Genomic DNA, 18,188 nt, shown 5'->3' with positions numbered 1-18,188 from the left:
ATTTTGACACAACTGTCCCCTTCACAGGAAAATACACTAAAGACTAAGACCTTTAGAGAACAAACTGATATTGAGATGTGTCACTGCATAGCTTTGATCTAGCAAACAGGACAGAAACGTATCCTTCTTTTGAGTTTGTTTCAGTAAACCAGTTACCTTTATGCAAAATGAAACAGTGTGCACACTGACACTGAGAACAGTCCACCTCAGGATAGATCAAAATATGTTGCTTATGGTGCTTTCTACCCTTATGTTGCAAATAAAGCATCCACAGATGTCCACAAGATATTCTGAAGTCTGTTCAAGGGGTACAGTTGGAGGAAGCCCTCTCAAAATGGCAAACAGTACCAATGACCTTCCTCAGAAACCGAAGAACCTTAACCTTGCAAAGAGCACTTGGACAACTAAGAAAAAAATGGCATTTGGCAGTACGTTTTTATCTTAAACACCTTTGTCCTGCAGTTCAGAAATCCCCAGTTAGCTGGGGAGGGATAACATTACACAGCTTGTTCTTCACAGTACCTGTGAAAAAACAAGAGCAGAAGGTCATTCTGGTAAAGGAGAAATGGAACACAGTACCTTTTTGCTTTCACATTGTAAGACACAGAAGCAAGTTTCTGCTTCTGCATTAACTAATTCATCTAAATCACTATGAAGACTGTATAAGTTCCTGATCTCTACATATCTTACATAAACTAATAGGTAAAAATATACATGTACCCTAGTTCTCAGTTTATAAAAGTGACATGAATTGTTTTCTAGGCACTAGGCAGAAATGTAGGTGTTTGGGAACACTTAACAGAGCTAGAGCCTTGGGAAATGAGTGGCTGCATCTTGCAATTTCTGCCCTTCCTGGAAGGGAAGGTGATGGATCTTGGTTATAAACCCCTCAGCATTCTGGATACCAGAAGATATGATGCATACATCCCTGTTCCCACCTAACCTGATGATATCATAAAAGACTTATGTGTACAGGTGCAAACTTGTTACTTAAAAGCAGGCAGACATGAAGCTGCAGTAACATGGAGACAGCGAGATGGTAAATTAGCCTGAACTACACTGTTTGGGGCTACATAACATGCAGCCTATAGTATAGCTATATGATTTACTTACAATATGCATCCCTCCTTCTTCCAGGTCAAAATGGGCAAATCTGTCATGGCACTTTCATGTTTTTTATGTTTCTTATGGAAGAATATGCAAAAATCAAATCCTTTTGGAACGACATGAAATTGAAAGCAGACATAAAAAGGAACATTTGCGACTAATGTAATGAAAAGCAGTACTGCAATGACAATATACAAAGTCAATAGACAAAACCTTTACCCACGAAATTTCAGGAACTGCTCTGCAAGTATGCTCCACAGCCATTCAGAAAGATAGAGTCACCTTTCAAATAAATAAGTATTGTCTGATTTAAAAAACATTTTTCATATTCAATTAAATTACAGAAGTTCCTTAGAAGGAACAGGCAGCAACTTATGAATTTCTGGACATATACTGGAAACATAAGTTCTCCATGCCTTCCACTGCTTTATAGAGTCCAGAATAGTCAAATGGATCAAGTAAGGAGCAAGCAGTTGTTCCTTCTGGTTCCTTCTAGTGCAAGGAACTTGGCAGGGTCCCATCCCTACTCACAAGCCTTCAGTTTTACTGAAAGGGAATAAATAGGGAGTTGCTTAACATAAACCAAATCCTTGTGAAATCTGGCAACAAGGCAGCAAATCATTAAGAAAAGCAGTCTGAACTGTTATATGTAAAGGTGCAGCAATCATAGACTGAAGATGGTAGAGACGGGGAGGTTATAAATCAAAATGAAGTTCAGTGGAGAGCCACTAAGATGGAAGGTTGCAAAAACCACCCTCAACCTTCTCCTTTCCAGGCTATGCCAAGACACTTCCCTTAGCCTTTCTGAATATACCATATGCCTCGGTCCCATGATTTATTGCAGTCTTCCACTGCCTAAAAGTGCACTATAGAAAAAGGGCCCAGATTCAGGGGTGCACAATGAAAGGACAAGACAAAGGAAAAGTTCCAAAAAGAGGAATTCAAGCTGGACATACAAAGAAATTCTTCACAATGAGCATATAAAGCACTGATACAGATTGCTCAATGAGGCTGTGGACTCTCCATCCTTGGAGTTTTTCAGAACTTGCATGGGCAGTGCTCTCAGGAACTGATCTGGCTTTGAAATAAGCCTTATTTTTAGAAGGAGGTTGAACTGATCTTCGAATGTTCCTTCCAACTTATTTATAATTTCTTTGATTCTGTGGTTCTAAGAATATGAGTAGCCAACGGGGGACAATATAAATTTTAATAACCAGCTCTACAGCTGAAGAGTTTTGCATTGAATCCATGTGGAGCATTTATTGTTTCAGGTTCCAGTCCGTAATTCATCTCCCATGATACTCAAAAAAATCATAACTCGACTAAAATTTGGATATAGAATCTGTAGACAAAAACTGTGGAAACTTTCCTTCAGTGCCCAGATGTCTGCAGCTGGCTTTTGCAAATCTGCTCCCATTTTGACACTTGTGAGCTACTGAGTGCTGGCAGTGAAGTCAGAGATCTATCTCACCTAACTCTCCCATGTGGGACTGCACTGGCAAGTATGCTTAGAAGTCTGCACAAAACAAGGGAAACAGTTTATAAGCTACCAACCCAGTGAACAGAGTGCTTAAGGAGGACATTTTGGTTCTGAACTTTTTTTTGAGATTTAGAGACTGGATAAAAGCCTCTCAAGAGTCTTTTAAGTAGACTCTGTTTCTGTAAGAAAATAATTGGAAGGCTATATAACTTTAATGGATAAATACCTCCTAATTCTTTTCTGCGTGGTATGAACAGTACAACATTAGTTAGCACAGAGTGCTAACTCTGTACTTTGGGACATTCATCTTGAATGTAGGAATGTCAGGTTCAAGTGCCTGGGCAAATGATTGCTTCGTGAGGCAAAGAAAACTGTTTAAAAGAATAGGCCAAAATACTTTTAATCACACTGTGTTCTGCAGTTTCTGAGATAAAGTTGTGGTTGTGGGCTAGACAGGATATAATTGTGCCGATATATCCACATGCTGCAATTACAAGAAGCATCCCACCAACCCTCTCCGAGAGGTGATCTGCCTGAAGTACCCAACTCAAACGAGTTCAGAGGTGAGACTGAAGTGCTCAGGTCTGTGCTCACTGAGCCACACAAAAACCTTGCCCTAAATAATTCATTCTGGATACTTAGAAGTTGTCCTCAGTTTGATAGCTATTGCAGACCCTAAAGCTTCTAGGTGGTTGGGTTTTTTTTGCTTTATATCCCTCCGTTAATGTATATGAAGGTGCAGGCACTCAATCAGGAGCTGAGGATTTCAGTGGGCAGTATCATATCTGGAAAAATACATATTGCTGCTCTTCAGTGTTATAAGCCATGATTCTTTTGTGTGTATAACACCATCTACATGTTTAGGGGTGAGAGTTATCTTTATTTTTAGAATCTGGAATCTTAATCTGCAGATCAGAAAACACAGCATTTATAACAAGTCTTGATTACCTGAATAATTATTATGTAAGTATAACTCCCCTTATACAGTGCCTCTGTGGTACAGCATCTTTTTATTCTGAAATTGTTAATAAATAGCAGAAAAATAAGTCTTGATTAGAAGGCAGTGAAGAAATGAGGCAAATACGCAAAAGGGGAAATGCTATTTATAGTCCAGATGACAGTGCGGACAATGGAAGCACATTCAGTCAAATGCACCTGATTTCTGAACAAAAGGAAAGCTTTACTTTAGAAAAAGTACTACTATTCTGGCAAAAGAGGGTAAATCAAACCCACCTCACAAGGAAAGAATCATGGGGTCTTTTATTCCCTCAAAGAAAGTAATCTTCAGTGACATTTTGAGCAACAGCATCTAAATCCATTCTTACAATATGTTTAAAAATATTTTTAAAAGTTCATGAAAAAAAAAATGCTGCCCATATCTTCTGTCAGATCTGGTTGTAACACTTAAACCACTGTAAGATGATTCTGATTAGCATCCAAGACATGCTTTTATAGTTGCAGAGAGATCCCCACTATAGTATCTCAGCAGTGGAGGTCAGAAAAATCACCCAAATATTTTCTTAGAATCAGACCCTGCAAGTGCAGGTTTTTCTTTTCCCAAATGGACAGGCATGAATGTTGGTGAGAGAAAACAAAGTCTGGAATAACAATGTAGATTGTAGCACATTTCTTTGTCAGAAAACATAACTAGCTGCTTAATAATACAGAATTTGCTGACTTTAGGTTTCTATCCTTCATCCAACATGCAAAACCTCAAACATCTCATGTCTCTGGAGGAGCTGCTTGCTAGGGCTATCTCTGGGCATAGCTGCACTGCCTGAAAGACAGGTAATACATATTTTCCTAACAGACTGAAGAACTCCTGGCTGGGGTTGGTGCAGCAGCACTTAGCAGAGAAAAATACTACTATATCACTAACTCGGAGAGCTTCCATCCCAGGAGTCCCATGCTCATGTCGAGGTTGCTGCCCCTGTTATCTTTCCTGCTGCAGCTCAATCAGTTCTTGTATTGCTCAGAACAAGGGTTTATGGATACGGAGGTCACTGAGTTATCATGTAGCCTTTGGACCTGTAAAGAAAATGGGCTGTTAGATTTAACTATGCAGGCAGACATGCTGTGCAAAAGAGCATTTTTGTCTTTATCGCTTGTCTCCTAGCATGGAGTAAACTGTGCAAGATATCAGTGTTATCTGGTCCACCTCACTAGAGCACGTATTAATAAAATTACAAAGACACTTTGGAATGTATTGAATAATACCTGTAAAAATGCATTTTATTGAAGATAATGCTTTTATTGAAACATGTGTAAGACTTCAGACAGAAGTACTGGAAGTCTTTAGACATTTTATACCCTATAAACCAATTTAACAACAAGCTGTCCTCAGGGTAAGTAAGGCCAAGTGTGCTATCTTTCGAAATTCCCATTTTCATCAAATTTCCAGTATCTCATCATGTGCATCTGCCATCCATCTGACTCTGCAGACTGGTTTCCAAACCAGAAAACAAATGTTTCCTCAACTTCACATTAAGACTTCATCATTACGACCATGTTGCTGCCAAAAAAACCCCAAACAACTCAGTAAGATGAATAAGTTCTCAAACTTATGTGCAATACTGCATTGAATTCAAGAAGAATTTGTGATTCCATGTGTAAAAATGAGATGATTTTATTCAGGTCCCTAAGTTTAAATAGAAAAGTCACCCTCTTCAGTACTTTCATTCCCACCCTGGATTCAAAAGGATGGCAGGGTCTGTTGCTCCCAATGAAAGCCACAGACCTGAGCGGAGGTATATATTATATACAGAACGCAGAAAGTAACAAAGCATTTACCTCTGGGATTTACAGCAGCCACCATGATGACTGGGAAATCGTCTAAGAGCAGGCAATGCTGGAGCACAACCCTGGCAAAGGCCTCTAGAGTGCTGCATGGTACTTGGATAGGGATGGATGCAGGAATTCTCCCTGGAGCTGGATTCCAGAGCTGTCTCCAAAGAAAAAGGTGGTGTCAGCTGGCACCAAAGTGCTGGATGCTGAGGACTTTCATTCATAGTATAAAGATTTAGTTTCAACATGTTACATCTGAAAGGATAATTAGTGACTGGAGTATTCATGGTGAGTGAGATTCTAGCTTTGAGTCAGGATTCTGGAAGAAAACCTGAGTGCTTTGGGAAATGCCAACCCTCACAAATTATGACCAACATGCCAGTTCAAGAAAAAAAATCACATAATCTAATGTTTAATTTCAGTATTTCCCAAGAGTATCTGCATTAAAAATTAAACCAAAAATATGACAATTTATGGAAAATAAAATAAGGGCTGGGTTTTCATATACCTTAATGCCATTTGGCTTTTCTTTCTAAATGCTAAAAAAGCACCTGAACCTTGAATTTCTCATCTGGCAGAATCACTATAGCAGAGATTTATTGTAAGGAGACTAAAATATTTCTTTCTTTAAGTTGTGGGAGTACTTTTTTATGAAACCCTTGTCGTTTATTTTAGAGGTTAGATCTTTCTATAAGTCTACACTTCTCGGAATTCATCATCGTATTGTGGGAATTAAAAATGAAGGTAATATCAAATATTTTTGGACTTCTTTAACAATAGAAAGTAATAAGAAAACAAAAGTAGCACTAACACATCACAGAATGTTTACGCTATCTTAGAGTATTTAATCCATGATGGTTTATTTTTCAAACCTGCACATTTACAAAATGGGTGTCGGATGACTAATTTATTTTAATTTACTGTTAGTTGCCTGGAAAATACTAAACATCTAAATAGCCATATGCAGACCCAAGAACTCCATGTATGTGCGTAATTGATAAATGCATGTTGGATATTTAAGATACATTTAGCATATATGGCCGTACATCAAGCATTTCACAAATTGGGTCCCCGAGTAGGATAAATTTGTTTCAGTATTGAAATTGTTGAAAACATGAAAACAAATTAAAGTAAGAGTTTGACAGTTACATTTACATAGTAGGTAACAAGATAAATACCAGATTTTGGCATTGTGTCATGGAACCTTTTTATGGTGTCACTGTGGTAAAGAGCTCAAAATAGAGAAAGGGCCAAAAAATTCCTTAATGAGGCATATTCAGGAGAGCAGTATATTTCCCATAAAAGCTGAGCCCTTTTCCACAGTTTTTCTGTTCTGAAATGTGTTTCTCTGCAAGGGTCTCTTTAAGCTGAGCTACTCAGTTCTCACTGTGGTTTTTACAAAGGAGTGAAGGTGTGCAGAAAGTAAACTGCTAGAATTTTTTTTCTGGACTTTTAGAATAGGATCTCATCTTCCTAAATCCTATACAAACATTTACATATCACAAATTAATCCAGCCCGACTATTTTCCAGGGTGTCTCCTAATCTAACCTGAAAGCTCCCTGGGTGAACTGTCTATACTTCCACTGCCTGTATGGGCACAGAAATGCCTGTTTACATAGAAGATGCATTTTCTCTCACTGAGATGCCTAGGCAGGCAATTCTAGGCTTCTAGGAGAGCTGCAGAGTTCCTGCTTCTGTTTTGGTGTGGGTTTGTTTTTTTTTTGTTTTGGTGGTTTTTTGGGGTGTGGTTTTTGGTGTGTTTGTTTGTTTGTTTTGTTTTGGGGTTTTTTTTGTTTGATTATGGCTTTTTTTGTCCCTCACAAGGAATGATGTAGAGTAAAATTTGTCCATTCTAGCAGGGTCTGGGACATCTGTGCTGGCCTCTTTGATCTGTCTGCACTGTCCCTTGGGCTAGCCTGGCAGGCTCACTCATCTGCTTTATTTTAGTCTCTTTGGTCTTGCTGACCTTTTGTGGCTCCTTTTTAAAAAGAGTAGCAGATACTATTTGTTGGGATATATCACTGTCTGATCATGGAATTGTTTGGAAATAGAACTTTTGTCTTTGTGACTGAGTAAAACTCAGAGCTTCCTACTTTATTTCAAGCAGCAATGCAAAAAAGAGATCACCGCTACACCCCAATCTTCAGAAAAGAAAGAGGTGGACTGAACCCTGACTAAATGTAAACACCTTCCCTAAGTGGTTTGCATGGGTAGCTGGAGCTATCAGTAGAGTATGTGCTGATGGGAACATAAACTGGACTTACTCCCTTCAGGTTCTGAAGCACCACTTTTTTATTAGTTACCATGAAGGGAATTTAAAAGCACGTTTCAGATAAGCAGATTGTCCTTTGGAGCAAGACACTTGCATTTTGGTAACATAGTACCCAAATTAGGCACCCTGGATTGCAGCTTGTGCTGCAACCCACAGAGCCAGTGAATTAGCTGTGCTTGCAGTATACTCCTGGGTTTGCTGGTGATGAACTATACACATGCTTGATGTATAACAGACCTTACTTTGTATTAAATATGAGACATATGGCAGCCATTATTGAAAGAAAGCAATGCATTTTTTCACCGTCAGCAACTTCAATGCTGAAACAAAACAACAGCTCTTACAGCACTCCCAGTTGTCCGTATCTCCTCCAGTGGGTCTTTCTAGTTTATCTGTGTAGCCCTTCTAGTCTTTCTCAAGCTTGTGGGCTGTTCTAGTCTCAAGCATGTACATCACTCTTTTCAAGGAGATGTTAACACCCTCTGCAGTTGTTGGTGCTCCTCACTTTTTGATATTTTTTTAATACAGATTCTCCTATTACATTGAATAACAGTGTGGATTGCCAGGAGATGTATGGAGCAAAAATCATCTAATAGCTTGAGACATCTTCCTCAAACTAGAATGCTCCCAAGAGTATCTTCTAAAAGGTCTCCAAAATTCACAGAGTGGGCATTCACAGTATTTTTACTGTAATAATTTTTCCACAAATACCTTGCACACTGTTACTTTTGGGGAGATTGTTCATGGTCTCAGGAGCAGTTTGTGTTTCACTGATATTTGCCTTTGATTGCTCAGCTTCGCAGGTTAAAAATTACCTTATTAACACAAAATTCTTAACCCCCTCTTACTGAAAACAAGGCCCTGGAAAGTGTCTCAGGTTGGATACTCAAAACAAAAAGCCTCCCAAACCATTAGTCATTTTTGAAAATCTTGGCCATGGTCTTTTATTAGTCCATAAAACTTTATTACCATATATTGCTCCCTTTAAATAATAAATAGTAACACCAGATGATGGAGGACTGAACAAAACAAATGCATCATGGGAAATATGTGTGTAATCTTGAAGATAGCATGGAAAGCAGTCCTTTCTGAAAAGTCTGCTTGGGCATCCGAGGAATCACTTCTTCCTGCAGACTTCTTTCCAAAATTTTTGAGTGCAGATGAAAATATATATTACAGTCATCACACTCTTTCTTCCTGATTTTGAGGACATTTCTTGTCATTTTTTTCTGCTCTTTGCAACAGAAAAAACAAAAATTCACATTACTGTGAAAGTCTTAGCAAATGTTTTTGCTGTTTTCTTCTCCTAGTGAAGAACCGCTTCTTTGAATGGGCTGGCAGCATATGTGTTGGATAAGGATCAGATACCTGGCCTTCAGATCAACAAAGGGCACACAGTGACACGCCTCTCACTTGCTGAACTGTAGTTCATACAAATAGTCCCACTGCCTGTCACAAGGTAACCAGCAGGTCCCTCTGCCAGTGACTTCTATGACAACATAACAAACATCTGTACATGGTTAGCAGGTTAAAGGGTAAATTCAGACCCCCATGAAACATAAGATAAATCAATCTTTCTTTTTTTTTTTTTTTTTTTTTGTTTAATATGCAACATCTGGAAACTTTCATTTAAGTGTGTCACAACAGGTATTTGCCACCAGGACTCACTATTTTAAACCCTTCAGTATACCATTTGTGCAGGTCTCAGTTCATTCTTTAATGATGAACAGACCTCAGTGCCTCCATATTCTCTCTATACACTCTGTGCAGATTTAGCACAAATGCAAACCAGTGTTACATTGCACTGCCCCGCTTTTACAAGAATTATTGATGCCCTTTTTATGCTGAAGTCTCCTTAAATCATTCACAACTATTTTAACTTTCATACAGCAGTGCCTCTGCCTCTCCCCACCTTTCTTCCCTGGACTCCAGCTGACAAGCCTCCTCATCATTAGCATGTGGCATCACATCTGCTGTGGGAGGTCAAAGGAAACATTTTAATCTTTAGGTGTTTAAAGTGACACTCGTAATAAAAAGGTTATTTTTTTCTGTTTATAATTAGACATGTGCTTAAAGTTAGAACCTTAATTTTTAGGTATAGATGTGAATTAATTTCATCTCATTTGAACTTCTGAAATATTCGGGTTAGCATGCGTGCAGGAATCAATTTTATACCTGGCTTATAAGAAAGCCCAAACAATCTCTAAGAGCTATTGAAGGATCTGGAGTTCTAGCAGAATGAAACACTTAAGCACTTTTTATTTTTAAGCACATACTTAAGCCAATTAAAATTACTGATAAACAAAACAGGGTAATACAAAAATATACTTACGAAAAAAAAATTATGTTGTGTTTAACATTAACCTTGCTGAAGTCAGTGGAAGCTGCACACATACTGAAAGGTTACTTTCAATTTTTTTTGATTAATCATCTATTTGTCTACTTCCAAACTTCTTTTGAAACATTATTAGTTTAGGAAGAAAAGTATTAAACATAACGATATAAATTGTTAGAGGTTTTATTGTTAAAATGAATTAGATGAAACTGAATTAAAGTAATTCTACAAATAAGTTTTAAAACTAATATAAACTCATAAAAGGTACAGGATATATTTTCTATTTTCAGTATTTCCATTAGTTTCTTCCCTTAAAAACTTATGCCATTGTTCTGGCTTTGAATGTGGCCAGTTTTCCTGATATTAAGTTGTTACTGTAATCTTGGACTGAAAAAGAAAATTAAAATCCTCCAAAATACTTAATGTGAGAAATATGTGTCTATGTTAGCAAGTTGGCTGGAAAGTGTTTACTTTAGATCAATGATAAAACAAGATAACTAATTGGTGCCTGGATAATTAAAACCAGACCTCACTGCAGGAGGCACTGGAGAGTATGATAACTTTGTAGAAATATATGTAAATATCCCTCTGAACAACAACAACAAAAGGTATGGTTTAATCTTTAAAGAAATGAAAACGTGTTATTAAAAAATTCTTAGCAATTCTTCTGCTATCTTCTCCTCTTAATCAAGAATTATGTCTTTAAATGGCATGGCAGCATCTGCATTTGATAAAAATCAAATAAAATATTTCCGTAGAAACAGATGGCACTGTTTTTAATTCTTTGTGGCCAGTTCAGGTATTACGAGAATGAATTATGATGTAAGCCAGCTTTGCGTGTGAAGGGTCTTCTGACAAAAATTTTGAATAAAGGAACACTTTGTGCTACCTGTTTCATCTAGACCAGTTCCTCTCATCTGCTAAAACGTACAAATTGACTGTTTTCAGCTGTGTGGCTGCTTGATGTTAAAGTCAGGATTTCCTGTCTTTTCCTGCCTAGGTGCTGAAGGTGCCTTAGTTATTTTAGGGGTTAAAAGCTGTAGCCACTGATGCGTATATATTAGGCTGTATTCATAGAACACAGCTTGTAGCCTGACTCAAGCTATTACAGTCTAACAACAGTGACCAATAGAAAGAGAAGAAGATCCAAGAAAGCTGAGGTAAGCCCAAACTCTGAAGCAACGTCAAATTAGAAACAATAGCTAATAAGGTGTGTATGGTAATACATCTGGGAATACTAGCATGTACTTCAAGTTTTATATGCTGTTAATTCTTAGGAGGACAGGAAGCAAACACAGTGGTTAACAGCCAAAAGCTGTGAATTTACAGTGATTTCTAACTGGCTTCAGATAGCTCCAGGAACTTGACTAACAAGGTAAATTGTTTTATATTTCTTTTTAAAAAATGTTATTAAGGTTATGAATATTTACACAGTAAGAAGGTGCCATTTCACTGTGTAAATTAGAGATGTTATTCTGTAGAAATAATTTATTTTTCCTTTTTTGGAATGCTTCCAGATAACAGTTTCTGAGGCTGCAAGATCTGTGGGATACTACACTTGTTGCTGCTACTAACGATGTTGAAAACTATTAAATAACTACATTTCATATGCAGCAACTTAACAGAGCTCTTAACTTTGCTGATGCCTTAATCCTATGATAGAATTTACTTTTTATTTAAATACTATTTTTGCCAAAACTAACCTCCTAATTTTGACCAGAATTTTCAGCTGTCAGTCTCTTGCCTCTGCATTGCAAAATACTTGCTAGCCTTTATCAGCAGGCAAGCAAGATAACAGAGTTTGTGAAGCACTGTTTTTGTGCTACACAAATATTTCCCTTTGGAGTAAATTATTATTGATGATTTTGTTCATCATTTAATGGTGGAAACAGTTAAACAAAGCAAATAATTAATTAAGCAAAACAGATACAAGATGCATGAGTCTATACAATTTGATTTGATTAGGATTTACTTTTTGTATCATTTAGATCAGGCATTTGTTTTGGCTGTTTGCTTTAGAAAAGAAAATTCATAACTTTGGATATGAGAGAGTGAATGAGGGAGGGGAATGGATTACTCAAACATATTCCCTCCAAGCTTTTTAAGAACATGCCCAACAAACAGCTGTTAAAACACTCTTTGATCTTTCACTTTTCTGTGATGAGAAAAGACTCTAGAAAATCTGATCCAGATGTCATTATATATTAAGAGAGGAAAAACAGAAAAGAGGGTATGATGAATTTTAAAAGGAGGAACACTGAGTACAGTAGTATTTATATCATCATGGTATTGATAGCTTTACTGAAGACGGTACCTTATACGAAGTAGTTTATAGTTCTGTACAGGAAAACTTAAATTTATAATCACTTAATGTCGGAAAAATGATCTGTGGTTTCAGGTTCTTTGGAATGACACTTGCATGAACATCAGTTAAACTGGTAGCCAATGTGGTGTCTAAAGCAAATCGGGAAAATGTTCTTCAACATGTAGCACTGATTTGTTTATAACTCTTATATTACTGTTCAGTTTTTCCTTAACAAGCTATAGGTAATATCACAGAAGACAGAATTTGCTATTTATGAAGGAAATATTATTTTCTATGCAATACGGCTTTGCTAAACTAGTACACTGTTGGAGAGTTCTGTTGAGAGAGCAAGCTAACTGTTTTTCTCCCCTTCCAAGGCAAACAATGTCTCTAAAAGTCTATACAAGCCTTTTGCTCTTATTCTTGGTCAATTCTGTGTGGACTCGAACTGTGAGACAAGTTTATGATGATCTGGATCCTGAGCATTGGTCTCACTACACTTCTGAGTGTCCACGAGAGTGCTTTTGTCCTCCCAGTTTCCCCAACGCATTATACTGTGATAACAAAGGACTTAAAGAAATACCTGCAATCCCAGCAAGAATTTGGTATCTCTATCTTCAAAACAATCTAATAGAAACAGTTTCGGAGAAGCCTTTTGTGAATGCCACTCATCTGAGATGGATAAATCTGAACAAGAATAAGATCACCAACAGTGGAATTGAGAGTGGTGTTTTGAGCAAGCTGAAAAGGCTGCTTTACTTATTCCTTGAAGACAACGAATTGGAAGAGGTGCCTGCCCCATTACCAGTGGGACTGGAACAGCTAAGACTGGCTAGAAACAGAATTTCCAGAATCCCAGAAGGAGTCTTCAGCAACTTGGAAAACCTTACTATGTTAGATCTGCACCAGAACAGTTTGTTGGACAGCGCTCTTCAAAGTGACACCTTCCAAGGACTCAACAATCTCATGCAACTCAACATAGCAAAAAATTCACTCAAGAAAATGCCCTTAAGCATTCCAGCTAACACACTGCAGCTGTTTTTGGACAACAACTCCATTGAAGTGATACCAGAAAACTACTTCAGTGCAATACCCAAAGTGACTTTCCTTAGGCTGAACTACAATAAATTATCTGATGACGGTATTCCCCCAAACGGGTTTAACGTTTCATCTATTCTAGACCTACAGCTGTCCCACAACCAGCTCACTAAAATTCCGCCAATCAATGCTCATCTCGAGCACCTTCACCTTGATCACAACCGAATCAAAAGTAAGTGTGCATTGTCAGTGTGGGATCCTAACATGACATAATTATTTTAAAATGTCTACTTAAACACAAAAATGTTCTCTGAAATAAAGAGATCAAAAATGTGCTGTAGATTATAGGGAGAAGAGCAAAAGGACCTCCCACAGGTCAGTTTTCAACTAACGTCTAAAATATGACAAACAAATATGTGCGTTGAAGTGATACCAGATGTGAAAAATGTTCATATGCATACAGAAAAAACACTTTGCAAACCGATCAGAAATATGAGTGAATTAAGGAGAATTTGTGCATTCACATTTTGCTATATACACACCGGTAATCATTTTGTGGGAACAAATTAAGTTTTCCACAGAAAGGCTAGGAGTAAATAAGCAAGAAATAACAATAAAAAAGTGGGTGCAGCAAGTTGGGATATCCAATCCACATCTGTATAACTGTTAGATTTTCAAAGTTCCTGAGCATGTTAGAGACTTCACTAAACTCCCAGAATTGCTGTGTGCTCAGTTCTTCTGAGTATCTCTGCCCACCTAAATTATGTAATGGGAGCTTAAGGGGAGGCACCCTTAAAACAGAACAAAACGTTGGTTGTAGTCAACACAATCTATTTCAAATATGACTAATTAGAATGTGGATATTGAGTATTTCAGGCTTGAATATCTTCCCCATCTTTTCTTTACTGTGTGCAAAATGCTTACACTTGGGTTTAGTCTTTATGAAAAAATCCTCCTACTGGCATTACAGAAGCTTTGTCCTGCTAAGGTTTGTCTCCTCAAATGTCTTCTAACATTTTCTACTTTGTATAAATGAGACAAGGTTTTGTATCCAAGGCTTCTGCTTGTTATCATGTCACAGCTCTGCTTCTAGCACTGCTTCCAGATTCATCCAGGTACAGTGGGGATGTTATGGACACTAGGTAAAGTATCTGCTCAGTAAGTCCTACAGTCTTTAAATCCTTTTGTTTCATGCCATAAGCCAAAATCAAAGTGATGACTTTCTATTTATCACTGCACAGAAGGTAACCAAGTCTCTACATTTGTCTTCCTGTCACGGTGATTTAATGGAATAAATGGTTCCTTACTCCTGTTTTGTGTCAGTGTAGTTCACAAGTATACTAAAAATAATGGGTTGGCTTCTGTATGAAACAAAGACATATCAAAGGAAGATACCTATTAATAATTCAGGTTAATTCACTGCATTTTGAAAAACAACTGTATGAAACCTTGTGAAGAAAAATCAGTTTTGTACAACTGTCACATATTTAAGTGGCCTGCAAGAAGTCTACCAGTTAATTAGAGTTAGGGCTTATGACATGTGTTGTTACTGAACATACTTTATTGCCCACTGGTTACAAAGGGATTTATTTTAATTGGTTCACTGTGAGGCCTCAGCTGCAGACTTTATCTCCTGTCACTTCAAGTGGAAACTAAATTGAAATCAATTGAATGTAACCTGTCCACTTTAAGAAGTGTTCTGCATCTAGGTAGCATTTAAAGAGCTGCCAAATTATCTTCCTTTTCCAAATGAGTTTTAAGAAGGTTAAAACCATGAAAATCAACCTGTGTAGTATGTGCAAACTCAGGACCTATTTTCCAATGACACATGGGTATCTGTGAGCCTAAATCACAATGGTTTTCCACAAGCCTTATATTCCTTAATGTTTTTACCACTTTTCAAAATTCATTACTGATTTAAGAACAAGACTGCTCTTATTTTTTTTTAAAAAAGTTTTATTCTTAGTAAATACTTATAAAGTAGTCAAAAAATATTAAAAATGGCAACCTAACACCTTAAATGGAATGCAGGTATTATGTAAAGGGTATTCAACCACATAGCATAAATGCTCAAGTGGTAAAGGATAATGACATAGTCTTGATGTGACACTGCTCTGATAGACGATATCTTGAAGGGTCTTTAGGATCACAAACAAGGAATGTAATTCCATCAGACAGAAGTAATAAGATATGGCATTAATTCTGCAGAATTTTTTTGTCTTCTTAAACCCAAGAAGCTGATGATCAGTCATTACTGAAGATAACAAATGTAAAAATTTTGAAAGAAAAATAACTGTAAAAGTCTGGATCTGTTTTTTCTACAAAAGGTTCCTTCTGAAAGTTTACTTTTATATATTCAGTACAAGCTCTTTTTATAAAATTAATTCTCAGACACTCCTGCATACCTGCCAATTATTGCTTTGTTTTCTCTGTGGTGGTTCATAGCTACACTGCTGACATTGTAAGAGCTCAGGCATCAAAATTTCTATGTTAATACTATTTACTTACTTTTTATTGGCTGTTACTGTATAATACCAGTTCTTTGTATAAAGTCTAAGGTCTTATTTCTGTAGAGACCATGCATGAAGATATAAGGCAATATTTAAAGCCCAGTGAAGTCAATGATAGCCTCATCATTGGTCTCAGTCAAACCAGAATTTCCCCTGTGGCCCCTTCCCAAAGGGTCACAATACACAGGGGAAAAAAAAAAGTACTTCTAATTTGGAAATAAAATCAACATAAACCCAAAAGTAATTATGGCTACAAAAGACACTTGTTCCATGGCATTTTAAACCACACATGTTTACATATTTATTTATGAGATACACATGCAAGGCTCTAGGGAGACATTGAATGATGGAAAAGGGAGTGTTAGAAGAAGCAAAAAGAAGAGAAGGCATGAAACAATTATGTAGTGGGTCGGCAAGGGTAAGTAGGTGGTGTTACAGACCTCAAAGGAGCAATAAAAGGAAGTGAACAGCAAATTCACTTTGAGGAACACCAGGAGACTGGGATAGCTCCTTTAAGCTAGTATTATTCCATATGTAGGGAAAGGGAGAAGTTCTTGAGGCCGGTAGCAATGCCAGTCTAAGAGAATCCATTTTAGGATATTTGGAAAGAAACGGTTGAAGTTCCAGATCGTGACTTATTCTCAGACCCCCGCGCTATAGCTGGTACTGGCTTCTTTGCTGGAAGAGCCCAGAGGTACATATTTCCTGGCTAATCCATGGCTGCTTCAGTTAAATATTATGTGAAAAGTAGAGAGTCCAACTACTGGACTACAGCGCGTGCAGCTAGAGGTTACAAGAAAAACCAGATCACATCTATCAGAACATATCTATCTTCTAAATCAACTTGCTTTCTGAATGTTTCTAAATTATGAGTTTTACTTGAAAAGAAACAGAATCTTCTGTGGTTTTTCAGCAGATGTACAGTATAAGGCATTAATGAGAACCTCTTCTGCAGTTTTCCCCTATAGCAGTTCCAGACTCGCATTTTTAAATATTTCACCACTTAACAATACTGTTGACAACAGGTGGAATTAATCTTATTTGAATTAAGCATCCTAGATTGTTGTGTCTAGTTTGGGTTAGTCATACACATCACCTACTCAGTTAATGGAAAGAGATACAATTGCAGAGGGAACACCATCCCATTTTAAGGAGCTGTGAATCACCTTTTGGAAGTTCTTATCTCTTTCTAGAGTTTACAAATAGAGTATAAATGGTTTACATAGACTGAAATTACCCTCCACGTGGATCAGTTTAGGTAGAATGAATTGTACCTGTGTAGATGAACTGCCCTGTCCCTCTTGTTTAAGCAAAATTCAGCGATATACCCATGAACAGAGAAGAGAGAGAGACAGAGAGGCTTTTACTCCTCTGATAGGTTGAGTAGGATTTACTTTTCATGGGAGAACAACAAAAACCCAAACCACTTCATACCACACATCATCAGGATATAACTTCTTCATAGGTGGCCTGTGGTTAGATAACTGCTGCCTCACTTTAAGGCTAGAGTAATTAATTGAGTGCAAACTAATGCAGAGGGATAGTTCCTATGTCAGAGAACACAAAGCTTTAGAACACACATGAAGCTGTCTTGTCTCCTAAGGACAGTAATGCTGGCCTGAAAAGGCAGATGTTTTCTGCTACAGTGTTAATTCACTTGTAAAACTTTTAATAACTGTTTTCATAATGAAAGCTCACTCTCAAGCTTTCTGTTTCATAGCTTCATGCATAAAAATAAGTTGTAGCTTGTTTCTTCCAAGAATATCAAATGCTTTACAAACATTAATAAAATTTCACAACATAGGCAAAGACATTCTAATATCATGAATATGATAAAAGTCTTAGGTCTTGGCTAACTGGATGTATTTACTCAGTCTCCATGGAAAAGACGAAGTCCATTTCCAAGATGTTTCAAACCTCTGGGGAGTTTTTCAAAATGGGGTGGGTTTTGGTTTTTTTTTGGTTTGTTTTTTTTTTTTTTTTTTTCTTTTCTTTTGGGGAAAAAAAAGCCCAATGTGTTTTTTTCATTATAACATTTAACTATTTTTTCAGATTTTAATAAAAAGGCATGTGCATATTATCATTGCTAAATATAAAGAGAGCAAAAAAAATAGTAGAAAGCTTTTCTTTCCCTATTTCTGGGCTGCTAAAAAACTGCTCAAAAAAAAATAATGTTACACACACATTCTCCATCCAGCCACATTTTGCAGGTGGTCTGAGTCCAACGAGACCCTCAGACAGTCCAATCACTAAATACCATCTTTTGGTCAAAGGAATTTGATATTTTTGATAAACTCTACTTCAGTGTTTTCTAGAATAAGTCCATTTTGAGGCTGAAACGGGGCAGTGAAACTGA

At 37.2% G+C, this 18,188-nt stretch overlaps 1 protein-coding gene across 3 annotated transcripts in view; it reads left to right on the top strand.

Annotated features, from left to right (window-relative positions):
• The first annotated feature begins 8,969 nt into the window (after positions 1-8,969).
• Positions 8,970-18,188, top strand: part of KERA (keratocan) — a 28,675-nt gene continuing 19,456 nt past the window's right edge. Inside the window, exons 1-2 of one of the 3 annotated variants that reach the window (XM_080391407.1) lie at positions 8,970-11,354; positions 12,662-13,554. In XM_080391407.1, the coding sequence (XP_080247533.1) occupies positions 12,669-13,554 (886 nt within the window). In that variant the 5' untranslated portion in view covers positions 8,970-11,354; positions 12,662-12,668. Of the gene's footprint in view, positions 13,555-18,188 lie in introns of all 3 variants that reach the window. The other 2 variants (XM_080391408.1, XM_080391406.1) reach the window with 2 other exon arrangements.

Source organism: Falco punctatus (assembly GCF_963210335.1).
Source record: "Falco punctatus genome assembly, chromosome: 6".
Classification (NCBI taxonomy): domain Eukaryota; kingdom Metazoa; phylum Chordata; class Aves; order Falconiformes; family Falconidae; genus Falco; species Falco punctatus.
The sequence above is the reverse complement of the archived record's forward strand: the minus strand, read 5'-3'. Positions and strand labels throughout refer to the sequence as shown.